At 43.7% G+C, this 21286-nt stretch overlaps 1 protein-coding gene across 4 annotated transcripts in view; it reads right to left on the bottom strand.

Moving 5' to 3' along the window:
* LOC141128315 (uncharacterized) overlaps positions 1–21286 on the bottom strand; it is a 162043-nt gene that overhangs the window by 42893 nt on the left and 97864 nt on the right. For all 4 annotated transcript variants that reach the window (XM_073615528.1, XM_073615530.1, XM_073615531.1 and 1 more), the window contains one exon: positions 14233–14460. In XM_073615528.1, coding sequence (XP_073471629.1) covers positions 14233–14460 — 228 coding nt within the window. The remainder of the gene's footprint in view (positions 1–14232; positions 14461–21286) is intronic.

Raw genomic sequence — 21286 nt, 5'->3', positions numbered from 1 at the left:
ATCCTGGATAATGACAACTTAGAAGGAAAAGCAATTATCAAATAGTCAAATAATCAGAAGATATAATATATCTCTATCAGGCTAAATCAAAAGAAAAACCAACCTGAGGTAAGACATTCAAGGAACGGAGATATTCCCGATCCCACAGCACCCCTATCGGGATCATACTGTGCCATAGGAGAGAACCTCCCACCTCCCCAATGTCCCCACCCCTGGCTCTAAAGGCCATTTTATCAGGAAGATCCAGCCTAGTAGGTAAAATAGGTAGAAGAGTGAAGTATGAGTAAGAGTGAGTAAGAAGGAGATAGAAGAAAAGGAAAAGAGGGACGAAGAGGGGAATACGTGTCTAATCTAACACTGTGTGAGGGTGGGAGCCGATTGGGCACCGTGAGAAATAGAAATCCATACATATTTAGCCCATGGATCCCAGATTCTTTCAAACTGCAGAGTTGTGTCAGATAAGATGCTGGCTAAATTTTTCTTGGGTCTTTATCCAGGATGTTTTCCATCTAACTTCTGATAGGAAGGGTTTAGGTTTCTTCCAGGCTTTGGCTATTGTGAGCTTGACTCCTGTGAGGATAAAGTGAATTGATTTTTGAGTGTACCTTGATGTAAGAGGTATATGGGCATTTAGTAGAGCTACAGGTAGGGACCTGAAAACCTGAAAACCAGTCACCTTGAATATCATGTTAAAGACTTTGGAGAATGGATTCTAGGGCACTCCCACCAGATATGAACCATCGACCCCAAGAGTTGGCAGCCTCTAAAGCAAGTTGGATCCGCAGTTGGATATATGACTGAAAGTTTAGTGGGGGTTAAGTGTGGTAAAAACCTTAATATTAGATTCCATCAGGGAAACATTAAGAATTCCCATGAATGACTTTGAGCAGGCAGTATGCCAGGCCTCCAGGTCCCAGTTGCATTGAAGGTCGGTTTCCCATGCTTCCATATAGGGTGATTTCACTGTAGGGTGAATGAGGCTCGAGTAAATCACGGAGATGCCTCCCTTTTGCTCCCTGGCTTGACCACACCATATCTCATATTTTGTGAATTGGAGCGGAAGCGATTTATACTTCAAAACTTGATATAGAAATTTTGAGATTAGTTTGAATCAGAATCTTTCAGATTCTGGGAGCTTCAGCTTTTTGACGCAATAACTAAGGGTTATAGGGTTCCCAGAGCTAAAGAAATGTCCTATACGGTATAGTCCCTTGTCCACCCACCATTAGAATGCTTTTATATCTAATCCTGGAGGGAAATCCGGGTTATTAAATAGGTGTACAAGGGGCCGTCCTGTGGAAACAAGGATCGGGTGATTCCTGAGTCTGTCCCAGAGCGCGCAGGATTGGGATAGAAATGGGGCCAGTATGGATGGTCTGTTTATGGATGGACACCATAATAGATAATCTAAGGATAAGTGGGGTACTGCCTGTCTTTCGATATTGATCCAGTCTGGTTTTTTGGACTTTGAGTAGATTATGGAAAGCTGTGCTAATCTAGCGGCTATATAATATTTGTGTAAATCAAGAAGGCCTAGTCCTCCCTTACTTCTATGAAGTTGGTAGCCAAAGGAACCCCAGGTGTATTTGAGTATCCTGCTCTGGAGTTTTTTCAAATGATGTTTATTGACTGGGGTGGGGAGAGATCTAAAATAATATAGAATTCTTGGGAGCAAGGTCATTTTAATCAAATTGACCCTACCTAACCAGAAGAGTTCGTGTTTGGACCAGGTCTTAAGGTCATTTTCTAATTTCTTGTGCAAAGGGGGGTAGTTATGTGCATAGAGAGTCTCAATGCGGGCTGTAAGTGTGATACCCAAATATTTGATGGAGTTATCATTCCATTCAAATTTGAATGCCTGTTTTAACAGGGATACATTTGGAAGGGGTAGCGAGACATTAAGGGCTTGTGATTTTGTATAATTGACCTTTAGGCGAAGTTACAAATATAAGGATATCATCCGCAAAAAGTCGCATTTATGGGTTTGATCCCCACATAGTACCCCTTTAATGTTTGGATTTTGGCGAATGGCTATAGCCAAAGTCTCTATGGCAATGGCAAATATTAGAGGGGAGAGCGGACACCCCTGCCTAGTACCTCTAGCTATATTTATTGGTTTAGAATAATGTCCTTGTAGACAAATTATTGCCTTAGGATGAGAGTATAGGGATTGTAGAAGACCTATGAAGCGCCTTCCAAAGCCCAAACGTTCCACAAGGGAAAATATGTATGGCCAAGAAACTGTGTCAAAGGCCTTCTGCAGGTCTAAAGACAAAAGAAGTCCTTCCTGTCTCGCTCCCCCCTCCCAACCAGATTATAGAATTGAGACCAAATGTATTGCTCGTCTTATTTGGTCTGGGCCTTGTCTACCCGGAATGAAGCCCACTTGATCTTTATGTATATAGGTATTAACAAAAGATGATAAACGGTTGGCTAGTATTTTTGTCATTATCTTAATATCATTATTTATGAGAGAGATTGGGCGATAGTTGCTAACTTCCTCAGGGTTTTTTATCAGGTTTGGGGATGACCGTGATATATGCTGTGTTAAGGTGAGTATCTAAGGGATTACCCTGTGTTTTTGCATTAAAGAATTTGTTTAGATATGGTGCTAGAGTCCCTAAAAAGGCTTTGTAATAGGGAATGGATAAACGATCAGGATCTGGTGCCGACCTTTTTTTGAGGTCTTTAATGACCTCCTGAACCTCCTCAATCGTGAAGGGAGCTTCTAATAAATTCTTGTGTGAAGAATTTAGGGTTGGGATGGGAAGCTCATCTAGGTATCTTGAGTCTTTGTCGGGTTGGGAGGGTGAGCTGTAAAGGTTGGAGTAAAAATCTTGGAATGCGTCTAGGATTTTAACGGGATTGGCTGTGGGGGGTTGGCCTGCTAATCTGATCTTAGGCACAGTATGAATCCTGACTCGGGGGGAGAGTTTTTGTAGTGAGTAATGATCCTATTTTATTGGTATGTAAATAAAATTTGTTACTACTCCATCGGATCACTTTTTCTGCTTGCGTAGTAAGGGTTAGGTTTAGATTTAATCTGGCTTTATCTAATAGGGCAGTGGGGAGCGAGGAGGGATCTTGTTTATGACAAGCTCGCAGGGCTGCATACTCTGTTTCTAGATGCTCTATTTCAGCCCTGTTTTCTCGTTTGGTTTGGGTTGAGATCTGGATGAATTTACCTCGAATTAAGGCTTTGTGGGCAACCCATAGGATTTCAGATGAGTTATCCCCCGTGTCATTAAGAGAAAAATATTCTTTAAGTGCTTTATTGAGTATCTCGACTCTAGTTGGATTAGAGAGAATGGACTCATTAAGTCTCCACTGACCCCGTTTCCTACTTAGTACATCCGAACATATAGTTATAATGACCACCGAGTGATCTGAGAGGGCTGTGTCTTTAATGTGAGCGCTGAGTATTGATGGTAGTTGGAATGTGGGGGTCAGAATATGGTTTATTCTAGCCTATGTGTTATGAGGGTGTGAGTAATATGTGAAATCTCATTTAGATGGATTTAGTTCCCTCCAGGCATCGGCAAGACCGTGAGCATAAATTATTCTGGCGATTTTGTGACTTTCTTTGGTTGGGCGAGTCATTTGATCCTTCATGGGTTTGGATTTATGCAAAACCTGATCGAATGCTACATTCGAATTTCCCTCAAGTCTGACTGTGCCTGCTAGCATGGGGTTCAATGTGTCCATCATAGTATTAAAAAAAGCCACTTGGCCCCTATTGGGAGCATAATAAGATATCCTTCTAGTGTGCCTTGTACCAGTAGGATTCTCCCTTCAGGATCAACATACTCTAAAGTCTTCTCAAATTTACACGATTTTGAGAAAATGATATGAGAGGTAATGTGGGAGAACAGTGGCGCTGCCCTAAAAATATTTATTGGTAAATGAATTACAACCTATATTCATTAACATAAGTGCTTATATGGGCTGTCTCCTTAATGTACCTAGGTATGGTCATTTCTCAACCACTAACTTTGTATGTGTGAATCCCAAATAATAAACCAAAAAATAATAATAAACCAAAGAATAAGTGAAAAATTGAGGGTTGAAATCCTATTACCCTATTAACAAAGGGTGCTTACTATATTCAAATTGACATAAATAATGTGAAAAAAGACCAATAATCCTTTAGAAATTAGATAAACTCAAAGTTGACCTCAGAGTTCAAAAATATTGGGACACTAAAACATCCTATAAAGTGTAGTATAAAAAGTGTTTCATATGTTCAGTTTAGCATGAATATTGTGAAAATGACAAAAGTTTCTTTAAAAATTAAATAAAATAAAAATTAACCTCAAGGTTCAAAAGTATTGTGACACTATAGCATCTTATAAAGTGCAAAATTATTCTTTAAAGTTAAGAAATGTGTGTGATATATATAGGGTGTCAATGTATGAGGATGTTGAAAAACTCAAAATAAGTTAGTTCGGTGATTTATATAAATATTAAATGAAAGTCATCCCAAACTCCAAAACTATTGGGACAGTGTGGCAGGGGCAAATTGCCAATTAAATATAAAGTGTCAGTGCCAAATTCTATTCATTGTGGTTCTCTGGGAAATTGTTGGTATACCCATAAATTGAAATTACATTAAGATAGTACACATGGAAAATCGCATGAGAATAGCGAGACCCTTGTATTATAATATGTCAGCAATTACAATAAGGATTTTGAGATGTTTCCAGCCGGACAATATAGTTAGCAGAGTTCAGTATTATATGCAGTTCATCAGCCACAGGAACATAAAACAGTGACTTCTGTGTGTAGTAGTTCAAACGGTGACTCGAGGTGCTCACCCCCCGTGCTCCCCCACTCACCAGAAAGAAACACCCCTACAGGGGTACCGAGCGATAGAGTGGGTGCCTTTGGGGATAGGTATGGATCATTCCAATACTCCTACTGTTCCTCAGATCTGTATGGTTCCTCCGCTGATTACAGAAAAAAACTGTGCGTTCCAGATAACCAGGTTCCTCCACCTCTTGCCAGTTACTAGCTGTTAGACTCTCCAGTCCACCCAGAGAAAGAAAAAACAGGGGCTTCCTTCGTGAAGTATCCAAATATTTTTGAACTCTGGGGTCAACTTTTAGTTTATCTAATTTCTAAAGGATTATTGGTCTTTTTTCACATTATTTATGTCAATTTGAATATAGTAAGCACCCTTTGTTAATAGGGTAATAGGATTTCAACCCTCAATTTTTCACTTATTCTTTGGTTTATTATTATTTTTTGGTTTATTATTTGGGATTCACACATACAAAGTTAGTGGTTGAGATATGACCATACCTAGGTACATTAAGGAGACAGCCCATATAAGCACTTATGTTAATGAATATAGGTTGTAATTCATTTACCAATAAATACTACTAGAGGGGGGTGGTACTGGAGGGGGGTGGTGGTGGTACTGGAGGGGGACCTCTTACTGATCCCATCCCCCACACCACCACCAGTCTCATCCCTATCCCCCCACCCCCCATCACCTCTGTTGTAGACCCACCCCCCCTCCAATACCACCACCACCCCTCCTCCAGTACCACCACCACCCCCCTTCAGTACCACCCCCCTCCAATACCACCACCACCCCCCCTCCAGTACCACCACCACCCCCCTCCAGTACCAACCCCCCCTCCAATACCACCACCACCCCCCTCCAGTACCACCACCACCCCCCCTCCAATACAACCACAACCCCCCTCCAGTACCACCCCCCCTCCAGTATGCAGAGGTGGTGGAGGTTGGGATTGATCAATTGCAGTGCAATATGGTGACTTACCACCAATCAATCGATCAATTCTCCCTCCTCAGAGATTATCCTTCACGTCACGGCGTGCTTCCTCCGGGAATCCCTTGCTTGCCTCAGGTAGGTACTCCACACACTGCGCAGTCGCAGAGGGGAGAGCTCCTCCCCCGCTTTCACTGGATTGGTCTGCTGAGTTTTTTCAGTGTCCGCCCCGCCTCCCTTACAGTCTCTCTGTTTCTGGATAGGCGGGGGCGGAGCCCACAAACTCAGCGCTTCTCTCTCACCGTCTCTCACCTCGGCGTAGCGGGTGAAAACCCCCCTCCCTACGGAATGAACCCGACAGTGAGACTGACACACACCTCGGACAGTCAGGTGGGCCCCTCACGCGGCGGGGGGGGGCGGACGGTGGGCCCCCTGAAGTGGCAGAGAACTACAGGGCCCAGTCGCACCTGCGACTGTTGCGACCCTTATAATTCCGCCACTGCTTGCACATTATGGGTTGCTATTTTAAGGTGGGACTGTGTGTTATCAGCCATGGAGATCGATAAAGGTGCACTCGTAAATTAAGTCCTCACTCATCAGTGGTAGTTTTCTGACCATAACGTTTCAAGGACCTTACAACAGGTAAGTGCTGTGAACTGTGATCATCGTTAATCTGAGAATCTGGATTTCTGTAATAGATGGGAAGGTTAGACACGTGGATATTAAAAGGGGAATAGAGCTGGAAGAGGAAAGCGGCGAGAGAAAAAACGTTCGAGAAAAGTCTCTTAGCATGTAAATCCAGGGTTCGGGAGGGGAGACACCCCCCGAAACCTGAGACAAAAACAAAAGGAGTCTGACCCGTGGGGCTCAGACAACCTAGCCCGCAGAGACCCACGGGTTTCCAAGGGGTAGGTGGGGGCACATGTGGACCACCGTTGCACAGGGCACCCATAACAGAAATAATCATTAACAATAGTACAGCGAATTAATCTTTAGACAGTTATGCAGTGTATCAACCTCCAGAGAGTAAAGTCTTTCCAGGAGACTGTGGTCGTCTACCACGTATATATAATGTTATCAGACATAAAAGTATAGTTAGAAGGTATAAACTAAAAATAGTAAGTCCCTGGAATATTAAACAGCTATATAACAGGCAGGGGGAACGAAAAGAACGTAGAAGGGGAAAACCCCTTAACAATGGTCACAGATAAATCTGTGGACAGACTCTAGGTCCGAAAGAGACACATGGTGAAAGTGGGAAAAATGTTCTCGATCAGGTGGGGCCATTATCTTTAATTTTCTTCATCTTTCCTTTGTTCCATAGGGAAGACTTGTCGGGTTGGGTCTTTTCGCTGAGCTGGTACTGGCTTTAGAAGTGTCCATTTCTGCTTCTTGTGGGATGAATTTGAGTTGTAGTAGTATTTTCTCCCCTTCCTGAAGGCTGGAAAAGGAATAGGATCTCCCTTTGTCAGAAAACTTGACTGCAAATGGAAAAGACCATCTGTATTTTATGTCTTTTTGTGTTAGGACCAGCAATAATGGCTTCAGTGCCCTGCTGCGTTGAATCGTGGAGGGGGAGAGATCTGCAAAAAGCTGGAGTGGGTAGCCTTGGCATATTATTTGGGGAGCAGATCTGGCCTGTTTCATGACCTCTTCCTTCGCAGAATAAAAATTGGCCTTGGCAATTACATCTCTGGGTTTTCCATCTTTTCTAGGAGGCCCCAAAGCTCTGTGGGCTCTATCCAGTTCTAGACGTTGCTGGGGGATATTAGGTAGCATGGTTGTGATCATTTCCTGAATTGCCGATGGTATGTCCAGAACAGTAGCCCCCTGATCCTGATGTTGTATCTGCAGGACCTGTTCTCCAGGTCATCGATTCTGGAAATAGCGAAGTCTAGTTGTTCCTAAACTGTGTATATGTGTTTCGCATTTTGATTCGATGCAGCCACTGTTTCTTCCAATTTGTGTTCTATTGTGTCAATTCTTGTTCCCAGGTTTTGAAAGCTTTCAGGTCCCCAGTAATTTTAGCCGCTGTTTGTGCTAGTCCCCTGTCTAGGAGTTCTGAGAACTTCTGAAATAGATCCGCCATTAGAAATGCCTGTTCCCTGGACAGAGTCTCTGAGGGGATTGAGCCTGTTTGAGCTGTATAATTGTGCCCTGAGGGGGATAGGGCAAAGTCAGATATTGTTTGGCTAGTGAGGAGCTCAGTATAAGCTGGTGAAGGTATGAGTACCTGTGGGTGACCTGTTTGAAGCCCTGAGGTGTAGGTTAGATTCTCTGAGGAGAATACTTGCGTTTGTTCTGTGAGGCAGAGTGAGCTGGAGGCTGTATTCTGTATAGCGGCAGCCATCTTGGAATTTTCATCTGACTCAATTTGTCTCTTGGGGTCCTTCTTAATCGAAGTTTTAATTATTATGGGGTGTTCCCGAGACAATAGGGTGTCAGCCTGTGAAATCTGGGAACTGTGCATTCCCTGTACAAGCTACTATGGGCGCCGTTGTACCCGGCTGGAGCGGAGCTCTTGGCTCAAGCGGCAATCTTCAGAGCTCCACGCATGCACTTCCATCTGGAATATGTATCTTATTAATAAAATATATAAAAGTGATTTAACCTATACATTTCTTTTCAATCTGTTGTCAGCTTTGAATTTTTGTAACTGCAGTATTTAATATTTTCTTGCTTGCAGTCATTAAGTCAAGAAAAGATCCACACAGACAACTTCGAAATCAAGTTTTTTTATTCCAAAATTAGCGTAACATCATTCACACCATAGTAGTAATGTATTAGTCATCTCTGTGCTCCCAAAATTACCATAAGATCATTCTTACCATAGTGGTACTAGCCACATCTCTTTGCTTCTTAAATTAGCATAAGATCACGCACACCCTAGTAGTAATGTACTAGCCACATGTACTAGCCACATCTCTGCAAGTTTTTATAACACAAATTAAAAAGTTGCCATGTTTTTGGTCTATATCAACCCGTTCCAAGCCAAAAATGCACTCAGAGTGGTTCGATATGTATCTTATTGGTATGTATCTGATGTGCCTATTAGAGAAGGGCCAAACACCCCCCCCCCCGGTTCGGTCCGTGCCAGAACTTTCAAACATCGCAAAAGTTCGGAGCCGAACAATGAACCCCATTTAAGTCTATGGGACCCAAACTTGAAAAATCAAAAGAGCCCATTTTGAAGGCTTATATGCAAAAAAGACCATTTTTAAATGAGCAGTGATTTAATGATGCTTACAGTGAAACCATAAAAATGAAAAATTCATTTAATTATAGTGCCTGAGGAGTCCTCTTAGTCTGCCTGTAAAGTGGCACATCTGTACCGTGTATAGAACCAAAAATTACATTTATAAAGAAAAAAAGTGGCATTTTCCCTTTTGTAATCAATGGCTTTGGGAGCCAGTCTGCATGATGAGGCCACAATTTAGTGCACTCAGAACAAGATTAGAGATTTTTTGGATAAATTCTGGTGTCTGTTTAGCAGACTTTGGATAGAAGTAACAGGTATGGAAAAATTGGGCTTTGGGTTTAGTGGTGCCTTCACAGTAGTAATAGTATTAACACCCTAACCCTAAAAAAAAAAAAAAAAAAGCTGACCCCAACTCCTAATTCTAACCTAACCTTAACTCTAACCCCTTACCCTAACAAAAAAAAAAAATGAAATAATAATTATCAAAAAGTAAATAAAAGCTAATGGAAAAGCTAAAAAAGCTGAAATACCTAGCAACAAATGATGCAACAGATGATAGTTTTCTCCATTGGCTAATAAAAAAATGCTCAAAAACGCCAAAATCGCGCATAAAAATGTGCAAAAAAATGCAGGAAAAACACTAAAAGATGCGACACTCAGGTGTGAATGCAGCCTAACACTCAATTAAAAGATTTTGTAAGGTACATTATGCATTGCATGTCTCAGCATCTACAGAGCTAACGCAAGTAAAGCCGGGTACAGACTGCAGACTACTCCGATCAGCGTTCTCTGCCATTGGCTGAAAGCGCTGATCAGGAGTCGGTCGGCTGCTGGTTTTCCAGCATGCACATCCAAATGGCTGGCTTCTGTCGGACAGACCGACATACACATGGGCTGCAGTAGCATTCATGAGCTTGTTTTTATTTTTATCAGTGGGCTCCAGTTGCGGCTGGTGGTATATTTTTTTTGTAGGCGGGGGCAATCCATCCACCGCCACCCCCCCCTCGTAGGTCGATCGGTCCCTGCACTTACCCCATCTAGGTTGCAGGCTTCCTCTGGGTGGCAGGCCTCTGCATCTCCTCCTACCTCAGCTTTACAGTGGTGCGGCTTCCCCTGTTTCTCCTCCCTCCTCCTCTTCCTCAGTGGAAAATAGGATTGCATCTCCTCTTGACCAATAGGGTCTCAGGACCCACTTCCTGAACCGAGATTGGCAGGGAGAAGAATCATGTGCTTCTACAAAAACAAAAAACTCCCATTGGAATCCATGCGTCTGGTGTCCTGCATATAAATTGATAGTCAGACGCGTGGATTAGGAGGGCGGCACCCCTGCACCCCATATGGACAGGCTGCCGCTGGTGGGCTCTCAGCTTTAATGTAAAAGTCATCTGAGTGGCTGTGGAGCTGCCCGATCACTTTCATATGACTGGTGCTTGTTGCCCCGTCCCCCAATGGTTCCTGGGCTCTCCTGCTATCTTGTGATAGTAATAAAGTTGAACGAAAAACAGTAAAAAAAAATCTTAAAATCAAATAAAAAAAATTTAAAAATGAAAAGCAACTCTGTTGCCCTGTGCACACCTGGAGATGCAAAATGAGCGCAAAGGGTGTGCATGTGTAAATAAACAGTGATTGCACCAAGCATGTTGTATATGGCATGTTGCATATTGCCGCGATGGTCAGAGTGGGAGAAATAATTCTAGGGTCATCATTTAGGGTTTACTCTAAGCTGTTCGGCTGTAAAGGCATTCAACTTGTGGCCTATGGATAATTTTGGGCATTGCAAACTTTCACTATTTCACGAAAGCAGGCAGTTTTAAGACTTAACACATTGGACACATTTGGTATCTATTTACTCTACACTATCCCATTTGTTTATTCTATAGGATTCTCTGTTTTGTGAAAATATATAATGTTCTGGGAGGTTCAAGTAACCTGTGAAAAAAATGAAAAGTTTGCTCTAGAGGGGAAGTGGTTAAAGAAATAAAGGTGTACACAGCTGAAATGCATATATTTTTATTATTTACCAGGTCAGCCAGTCTTGTGCTTTCTCTGCATTCTCTGAAAAGAACAGACAGACAGACACACAAAGTTCCGAATACGGCAATTTGAAGTGATAATAACATTTTTTTTTTTTTTTTTATTTAAAAATAACAAACATGTTATACCAACCTGCTCTGTGCTGGGGTTTTGCACAGAACAGCCCAGATCCTGCTCTTCCCGGGTCCCTCTTCAGTGCTTCTGGCCCCTCCCTCCTTGCTATGGGGGCACCCGAGCAGAGCCACAGCTCCCTGTGTCCATTCAGACATGGAGCCGTGGCCCCGCTCGCCCCGCCGTCATTGGCTCATTGACTTTGATTGACAGCAGTGGGAGCCAATGGCGTCACACTGCTGTCTCAGCCAATGAGAAGGGGAGTCTTGGGCAGCCGAGAAACTCCTGCAACATCGCTGAATCTAGATGGACCTCAGGTAAGTATTGGGGGGGGGGTGAGGTGCACACAGAAGGCTCTTTATCTTAATGTATAGAATGCATTAGGATGAAAAACCTTCTGCCTTTACAACCACTTTACCCTCCTGGTTCAGCAGCATAGCTTTTAACATTACCTCTCTGTATTTAGCCTACTCATTGAACAGTGAATCAGCATCATCGCCTCCGTCCAGTGAGCTGACCTACGGAACAGTAAAGCTGAACTAGGAAGTAGTTCAGGAAATTATCTTACTGACTACCAGAGGCATGTGTGCCTGACCAAAATTACAAATCCTTGGTAAATATATATGTATTACAACTATACATTTAGTTGTTTGTGGGGAGTACCACATAATTAATGCTAATTACTTGGGAGCCATATGTGGGCTGCTTCTGTATTTTTCACAAACTATTCTATACTATACTTTTCATAACAATAAGAGGAACCAAAGCAGCAATAAAATTGTGAGGGTTTGAAAAAACCCACATTGCACAACTGTGTTCATCTGGGTGAACATATCTTAGAACCTCTGTTTAAAGCCCAACGCCATAAAAATGAAAAAATCCATCCTTGCAGTGGGGTCCTCCACATTGCAAGGGTTAAATGTTTGTTAAGGGTTACTGTACAGCTTTACTTACCTATTTTCCCACTCTGGCTGGCTCTAGTGTTCTACTCCTCCATTTCAAGCTCCGGTCTATAGGTGTATCCTTGGCATTAATATAGGGACAATAACCTTGTATTGTATGTTTAGGAGTCTGGAATGTGACCAGCGTCAATCACAGATTCCAGAGCAGCTGAGTGGGACCGATCGCAGCACTGGGGGAAGCCTGCTGGATTGAGTAAGGTATTTTCTCCTTATTCCCCTAGATTATACAAACAATGAATCCTTGCAGTGCAGGGGGCCTCACTGCAAGGGTGGATTTTTTCATTCTCATGGAGTTGGGCTTTAGGAAGTTATATGATGTATTTTCAGAACAGAACACTTACTGTATTTTCTGCCATAAGTTCTATATCTAACAAAGTTCCATGACAACTACTGATGTGGGATCCCTGCATATCTACATGTCATATAGCAGTGCCATTATTGCCTTCCTTTTGTACATTTTTGATACCAGTAAAAAAACAAGAAGAAGAAGCAAGAAGAATCTTCAATTATTTTGCAAGAGGCAAAAGCATAACAATTTTCACAAAACCCATGACTTATGTCCACTATAACAATGATAGGTTATCTAAACTGCAAGCAAATAGAACCATTTTCAGTTCTACAGAAACTAAAACAGCAAACACCCCAAAATAAATCACAAACACTTAACCACTGCAAATTCATGGACCAGGCCATAAACTTAAAGTGTATCTAAACCCAAACACTTAATCTAAATATGGTGTTGTAAATGTTTCTGTAATGGCAAAAAATGAATCCTTTTTGGAATGCTTTGTCATTAATTAAATCATACCAGTAAGATGTATCCACAGACAATGCCTTTTAGGGTGACAACGATTGCACAGTTCAGCTGCAGTGTTGTCACCTTTTTCTGGGTTCTCCTGAGGTGGACTACAAGCAGCTGTGCCAATGCATAGTCATGCAATATTCACCACAATAAAATGATAATGTTTGGCTATTGTTTGAGAGAACACACGACCACAGGAGGATCTTTGAAGTGTCTACATGACATGCTCAGTGCAATTAGAGAACACATAAACAATGTAGATGTAGTGCTCTGTGGTAATCAGGCTAAATTTCGTTTTTGGGTCTGAAGATTCAGAGATAGAGTAGGAGGGTCAGCCACTGAAATTATGAATATTTATTTGACCTCAGCCAATCCATGGGAGGGGGTACCAAAAGGTAGCTGGGGGGAAGGTTAATGGTTGGGAGGCCTGTTCAGCAGTGTCTTCCTCCTGGGCCTGCTGCTCCTGGGATACAGCCTGTGTATTGAAGAGCTGATGTCAGACCTCAGCATGTGTTTGGCTGAGAGCCTGAAGGAATCTGGATTGAAAGATATTTACTGGATGACATCACCTGTGGAAGAGGGCCTAAAAGGGGGATCCTTTTATCGCAAAAGAGTATTGCATGGAAGCTGGTGGGGGACAGCTGTCCGTGGACATTGTGGACCCTTGCTTAAGACTGCAGTTGTGCCTGTGCTTTTGGGGTTGAATGTCTGAATTTGTTACAAGGACTGGGAATGCTCATAAAGAGTTCCAGATTAGCTGGCTACCCCCTCTACCTCCAACAAAAGCTGCTGTTAGAGGATTTGTGTTTAAGAGACCGTTCTCCTGTTTCTGTTTGCCATTTTGGAGTTGCCTGCCTCTTCATCCCTCTCTTCTGTTGATTGCTGCAAAAAATCCACAGAAAGACAACCTCTATACTGCGCCTATGTGTGTTGATGTGCTCGGAACTGGTGTTGGGCCTGGCAACGCGACCTCTGAACTGGTGAGGGAGACCTGGGTACTACATGGGGGGGGGGGGTTGTTATTAAAAAAGGACATCCTAATTTTATAATAATTTTTATAATAATCCAGTAAGCATCCTTCCTCTAACATAAGGTATAACTTGAATTTTATGCGGATGAGATAGATATAGATATAGATAGATATATATATATATATATATATATATATATATATATATATATATATATATATATATATATATATATATATATATATATTGTTTTTTCTTTCAATGGTATGGATGGTCTTATTACATATTCTGTATTATGTGTCAGTTAAGCATGTGCAGATTTACGAATCAAGAAGAGCAGTGCTGTCCTGTAAGATCAAAGTATATGCTGTACACGTCCTGTAAAGATCCAAATTAATAATGAGGAAGAGCATTACCTGGATACCTTGCTTTGTCCTTTAATATCTCCTGGCTGATGTTGGGGCTGTTGCAACTCCAGGACCACACCCACTTGAAATTCCACTTTTCCAGGCAACTGTCCGATTTTACACACTGCTCCAGTGCCAACTTTGCCACAGGGTAAAATAACCTTTACTCTGCTTCCAACTTTCAAATCCATTGGAGAATTAGGAACAAACACACGGAAACATCTATGACTCTTCATCCTGTTAATATTGATTTAGAAGATGCTTTGTCAGTTTTATTATTATCAATTAATATAGCTTGAATATCATTTTCCAGTTTATAATCATAAACATGAAGCTTGCAACTGCTAAAAAAAAAATATAACAATGTATGGTAAGTGAAAAGTCTCTTGAATTTGCTAGTTTAAGTGACTCTTCAGAAGCAGTTGGCCTAATTGTAAATTATGACTGACACAAGAAGTACCTTTTGGTTCATAAGAACCCAGATTTTTCTTTTCCTATACTCAGAGCTGCTGATCTGGCCACACACTGATCCCAGGTTTAAAAAAATTTCAAATGAAATAAAATTCTTCAGCTACAGTCTTCCATCATCCAGTCATGTACAAGCAAAGGTACTTAGTAGTTTTTTCCTTGCATGTGGTTGAACATTTTTTACAAAGTGAATTTTCACCACACTCACTAAGCTAAACTAAAAACTAAGCTAAGGGGAAATTGCCTTGTAAAGTGAACAGCCTATTTGTCTTTAGTAAAACAACACTATTATGTAGGTCCTGATTTTAAATATGTTTCTTTCCAGTTTAGTTCTCTAATCGCTTTGTTGAAGAATATTCTATGTGTTGCCATTTTATTTCAGCTTTTATTTCAAGCTTTAGAACTTGGATTCACTACATAACTAATAGAACACAGACCATCTCACAGTTGTACGCACTTACTTAGAGAAAAGTGGACTCCCCTCTCTGTCTCAGTCTCAAACTAGAGAGCTTGAGAAACCTTTGGATTCAGCAGAAATTCTGCAAGCTTTGTCCCACATGAAACTGTGAGGCCAGGCCCAGTGATATATTGTAAGGGTCAGACCCATCCATCTATATATTTCTTTTTTTGGGGAAGAAAGGCAGACCTGGGCCCTGGTACACAACTAATGCTTCATCCTTGCCCCTGGACCAACATATTTTATGTTGGTTTCTCATCTCTTTATACCACATGCCAACAGTCTTTTACATTGTAATGTCAAAATTTACTTTTTTATATGGTATGGATGTGACTTCTCCTTGTGAAATCTGACTGTGACTGATATTGATAATATGTGTGACGGGAGGGCCCGTGGAACTCAGAATACATCTTATGTCTAAGTCACCCTGTGCCATCCTGGCACAGGGTGAGTGAGAAAATATATCTTGGACTACCGGTACTTAAAATGGGACAGTAATATTTGCCCACAATATCTCCCAGGATGTATGTAGAGACTATTATTGGTTTGGTTGATTCTGAACTCAACCTGTTAATTGAGTGAGCTGATCACATTAGCCTCCAGGACTGGCTAGGAGACGAATTGTTGATGAATAGGCTGAGGAGGGGGGAGATTGTTGTTTGTATTGTTAATTGTAATTAGCTCCAGCTATTGTGTTTATACTACTGTGTGAAGCTCGGTGCCCACAAGTCTGTCATCTGGCCTGGGTACATTTTTTAGTTAATTAGCTCATGTTAATTAGGTTACAGTTGTATTGTTAGAGGAGGTTCCAACGGCATATAAAGTCTTGTAATTTTGATTCTAAATAAAACAGTTCATGGTAGCAACAAGCAAGTGTCACCTTGTTTTGTGCTCAGAGAGGTTGAAATATCTGATATCTGTATACAGACTGGGAGGAAGTGGTATATGACGGAAGCACTCAAGCGGAGTGTGGGACGTTCCGTGACATTGGTGGCAAGCAGCGGGAAAGCTTCCTGCAGTCTGGGACATCCAAACTTCCATCTGGATCCAAGGTCCAGATAGCAGGAGTGGAGAGGTACAGATACCAGCCGCCATGGATGAGGAATTCAGGAGGTTGCGAGAGATGCAGATACAGCACAGAGGACCAGTATCGGAGCAGTTCCTGCTGGGATGGTGTGATTCTATTCGCTGCAAACTCTGGAAGGAAGCGCTAGCCCGTGAGCAGCGACACCAGGGAAAAGTTCTCCCCTCCATCAAGGAAAGGTACTGGTCGCAGTACGGACTGCGGGTGCGGTTTTTGGGAGAAAAACCACACAAGAAGCAGACAGCTGAATTAAGCAGGCTGGTCTGGGCAGAGATAAAGCTGGATGAGAGCTACAGAGCCCTCCGGTGGCATGTATCCCAAGCATGTCCCTGGATAGCGGATGACAGCCCAATGGAAGGCTTAAGCTCCGGCGGCTTGGGAATGTTGTATGTGAAGCTGACAGGGGACTCTAACTTGGGAGTGATTTGGAGTGGCGGGTGGACGAAATCATGGATTTCAGAGAAGGGCTAGTGAACATTTCAGAAGTGCACTGGGCACAGGAAGATTTGGAGTTTCTGGCCGTTATGGAATGGGAGCTAGAGATCACCTACAGACGGCTGCTAGACATTGCTCAGTGCCAGGGCGGGGCTCCCTTTGCCTGGGACTATCAGGAAATACCAGCTGACAACCCAGAAATCCTGGCTGAAGAGTCGGCAATGTGGCAGAGCAATAGTGTGCTTTGCCAACCTGCCCCCACAGCTAGGGAGGCGGAGGTCTTATGGCGGATGCAGCAAGTGCTGACTGACCTTGATGATCCTGTTTCTGCATGGGATGATCTTGGATGGAAGAATGTGCCTGTCCAGCAGCATGCCAGAGAATCTGCAGCGGAAAATCTGGAGATTGCCATCCCCAAACCTAAAGTGCTGACAACCGGGCAGAGCTCTGCTAACCTCTGCCCAGCACTGATGGCATCTTCTGAGTTCCATGGACAGGAGATGGTGAATCTCTATCCACAGACACCAGTTATAGAGGTAGGGGATTTAATAGACTTTTCTGCTGAGGAAGAACAACCTGATGAGCCTCCAGCAGAAGAGCTGCTATTGGGGCCAAACTTCACTGTGCTCTGCCCAGCACCAACAGCAGTATCTGTGGAGTTACAACAAACTTCTCCAGCTGAAGATCTGGCAACCGGACAGAGGGTCCAAGACCTCTGCCCCACACCTGTGGCCATTTCGGAGGCCCAGGGTGAGAAGGTGGCAATCACTTCCCAGCAGCAGATACAGGGGGAGAAGGGAGAGGAGGTGTGTGTTGTCGCTCCCCAACAGTTGGTCAGGGTGGAGGAAGCGGCCTTCCCTCCCCAGCAAAGATCAGTGCACCTGGGAGACAGTACCATAGACATGTCGTCCAAGCAACCAGATGAGGGAATGGAAAAGGAAGCAGCCGGCTCACCTCCCCAATGGCAGCTACACAGTTTGGGAGTGGAGGAAGCCAGCCTCCTGCCCCAACGGTTAGCCGGAGCGGAGGATGCGGAGTCCCCAGCAGAAGTGCTGGCAACAGTGCAGAGTGTTACCAACCTCTGCCCAGCACCAGCAACAACTACAGAGTTCCAGGGAGGCGGGGCAGTCGGCCTCCCTCCCCAACAGTTAGCTAGAACAGATGGTGTGGGGTTTCCAGCAGAAGGCCTGGCAACAGGGCCGAGGACTGCTGGACTCTGCCCTCAACTAACAGAGGATGGATTTCCTGTGAAGGTGGATGGGACTTCAGTCTCCACCTGTATACCCCAGGGATGCTGGGCAGTGGGCCCAGATCCCCAACAGCATGACAGAGTGAGCCCAGACACCCTGTCTTCTCTCCAGCGGCAGAAAGGACTCCAGGGAGAAGGGCCAGTCCAGGCCTCTCCCCAGCGGCAGATATGTTCTCTGAGAGAGGCAGAGGTTGGCTGGGTGAGTAATGCTTTGTATGGAACAATTTATTTGGGGTACTGTGTGGGTACAGGCATTAGAGGACTGGAGTTACTTACTAACTTCGGAGTCAACCCGTCTGGGGTCTCCTCCTGTGTTAGTCTTCTGCCGAAAGGGGAGAGATGTGACGGGAGGGCTCGTGGAACTCAGAATACATCTTATGTCTAAGTCACCCTGTGCCATCCTGGTTTTGTGCTCAGAGAGGTTGGAATATCTGATATCTGTATACAGACTGGGAGGAAGTGGTATATGACGGAAGCACTCAAGCGGAGTGTGGGACGTTCCGTGACAATATGGAAGCAATATTCCTGCCTAAATAAAGTTATGAAAAAATGTCACATGTGTCTGACTGTTAGGCTCTATTCACATAGGAATGGACAGCTGCCAGAGCGCTTTACCTGTCCAGCAGCTGTTTGGTCCTGACTGCAGTAGAGTGCAGTGCGGTGCAAGATTCAGCACATCACATGGCTCCTTTTTTTTCTCACTCAACTTTACACTTCATTCATATCACTGTACAACAGAGCAATGTGCTGCACTACTGTACAGTGACAGTCCAGAAAGGCCAATGTACAGTCCAGAAAGGCCAATGTGTACTGGATCTCTATCTGTGACAGAGGTGAAGGATAAGCCCATGCTGTTCTGGGCGTTCTGCCAGATGTATTGCTATTCCCAGCATCCCCATAGTGGGGTTTGCATATGAGAGTGCAAAGTTAGCCCCCTTACCTCCCGAATTCATCCCTCACTTAGTTGCCGGCCGCGGTGTGAGAGAGGCGAGGAGCCGTGACAGGAGACCTGCCTTCGCATACCATTAGCATGGCAAGCTTGATTCACTACACTGTTTTTTAAGTGTTTTTAACCATTTTTTTCTAAATAAAAAACTGGTAATACTGCGCTTTCTCTCCTTCTCTTTGTCTGCATGTTATCGCAGCTCGCTGCAGCGCAGCTCCAGGCGGCTTTGCAGTGTGAATGGGACACAGGAAACAATTATTTTCTGTGTATCTTTGTAGTGACCAACATTTTACAAACTCCGGTGACTGCACTGCAATAGCCTAGAGGGACAGTATAAACAATCTTTTTTCACAAAAAAAGGTTTCTGTTTTTTTAGATGGTTTGTTTATTTGTAAATATTGCTTGTTTTTTAATACAGTATATTATTTAAAGCTTTAGGTATGGCAATTTTTACATAGTTACATTGGCCTTTCTTGTGCTGTGGAAGCTGGAAATCATTGTATTTTCTAAATAAATGCTGGGTTCTCCAGTGTTAATTTCCTCAACTAAAACGTTTTCGTCAAAGATATAGTGAGCGGCATTTTTACAGTGACAAAAACGAAACGAAAAGTATAGCACATTTTTGTCCACTGACGAAAACTATGACGAAAATCAGATTTGTTTACTCTGCCTACTTTCGCTCCCAGCAAGCACTGTGCCACCGTGACGAGAGTGCCAGTGCCAGAGAGTGTGAGAGAGGCACTGTGCATTACAGGCCAGCTAGGGTGAGGCCTCTCGGAGAGCGGCACTGTGCATTACAGGCCAGTAAGGCTGAGGCCTCTCGAGTCCAAATCTCAAGACTCCCAACTCCCCATGATGCCGCGCCAGGCACCCAGAGCAGACTGTGTGGGTGTACAATGTATGATTGACTGTACAGCAATTGTGGTACATTAAAGCAGGCCTGAGGCCTCCCCTCAGACCATCATTCATCCAGAGCACACTGTGCAAGTGCAACAGTGCAACTGTGCAATTGCATTACAGGCCTCCTCTGATCACTGGCACTGGCACTGGCATCCTGGGCACTGTGGATTACAGGCCATCCCTCAGACCACTATCCAGCACTGTGCAGCATTACAGGCCTCCTCAGGCCACCGTCCAGAGCACTATGCGGCATTACAGGCCTCCTCAGACCACTGTCCAGAGCACTATGCAGCATTACAGGCCTCCCCAGGCGACCATCCAGAGCACTCTGCAGCATTACAGGCCTTCATTACGCACAACTCATCCAAAAATTCATATGAAGGTAAGCACAGTACTCTTAACTTTTGTAGAGAACAGTCTTATATACAGTATCTCACGAAAGTGAGTACACCCCTCACATTTTTGTAAATATTTTTGTATATCTTTTCATGTGACAATACTGAAGAAATGACACTTTTTTACAATGTAAAGTAGTGAGTGTACAGCTTGTATAACAGTATAAATTTGCTGTCCCCTCAAAATAACTCAACACACAGCCATTAATGTCTAAACCGCTGGTAACAAAAGTGAGTACACCCCTAAGTGAAAATGTCCAAATTGGGCCCAAAGTGTCAATATTTTGTGTGGCCACCATTATTTTCCAGCGCTGCCTTAACCCTCTTGGGCATGGAGTTCACCAGAGCTTCACAGGTTGCCACTGGAGTCCTCTTCCACTCCTCCATGGCGACATCATGGAGCTGGTGGATGTTAGAGACCTTGCACTCCTCCACCTTCCATTTGAGGATGCCCCGAGATGCTTAATAAGGTTTAGGTCTGGAGACATGCTTGGCCAGTCCATCACCTTTACCCTCAGCTTTTTTTGCAAGGCAGTGATCATCTTGGAGGTGTGTTTGGGGTCGTTATCATGTTGGTATACTGCCCTCTGGACCTGTCTCTGAAGGGAGGGGATCATGGTCTGCTTCAGTATGTAACAGTACATGTTGGCATTTATGGTTCCCTCAATGAACTGTAGCTCCCCAGTGCCGGCAGCACTCATACAGCCCCAAACCATGACACTCCCACCACCATGCTTGAATGTAGGAAAGACACACTTGTCTTTGTACTCCTCACCTGGTTGCCTCCACACACGCTTGACACCATCTGAACCAAATAGGTTTATCTCATCAGACCACAGGACATTGTTCCAGTAATCCATGTCCTTAGTCTGCTTGTTTTCAGCAAACTGTTTGCGGGCTTTCTTGTGCATCATCTTTAGAAGAGGCTTCCTTCTGGGACGACAGCCATGCAGACCAATTTGATGTAGTGTGCAGTGTATGATCTGAGCAATGCATGGCAGCACTCATACATCTATTTCCCAAAGAAAGCCTCTTGATATGATGCTGAGCATGTGCGCTCAACTTCTTTGGTCGACCGTGGCGAGGCCTGTTCTGGGAGGAACCTGTCCTGTTAAACTGCTGTATGGTC

Source organism: Aquarana catesbeiana, linkage group LG02 (assembly GCF_042186555.1).
Source record: "Aquarana catesbeiana isolate 2022-GZ linkage group LG02, ASM4218655v1, whole genome shotgun sequence".
NCBI classification, from domain to species: Eukaryota; Metazoa; Chordata; class Amphibia; order Anura; family Ranidae; genus Aquarana; species Aquarana catesbeiana.
Note: the sequence above shows the minus strand (reverse complement) of the source record. Positions and strands in the feature narration are given on the sequence as shown.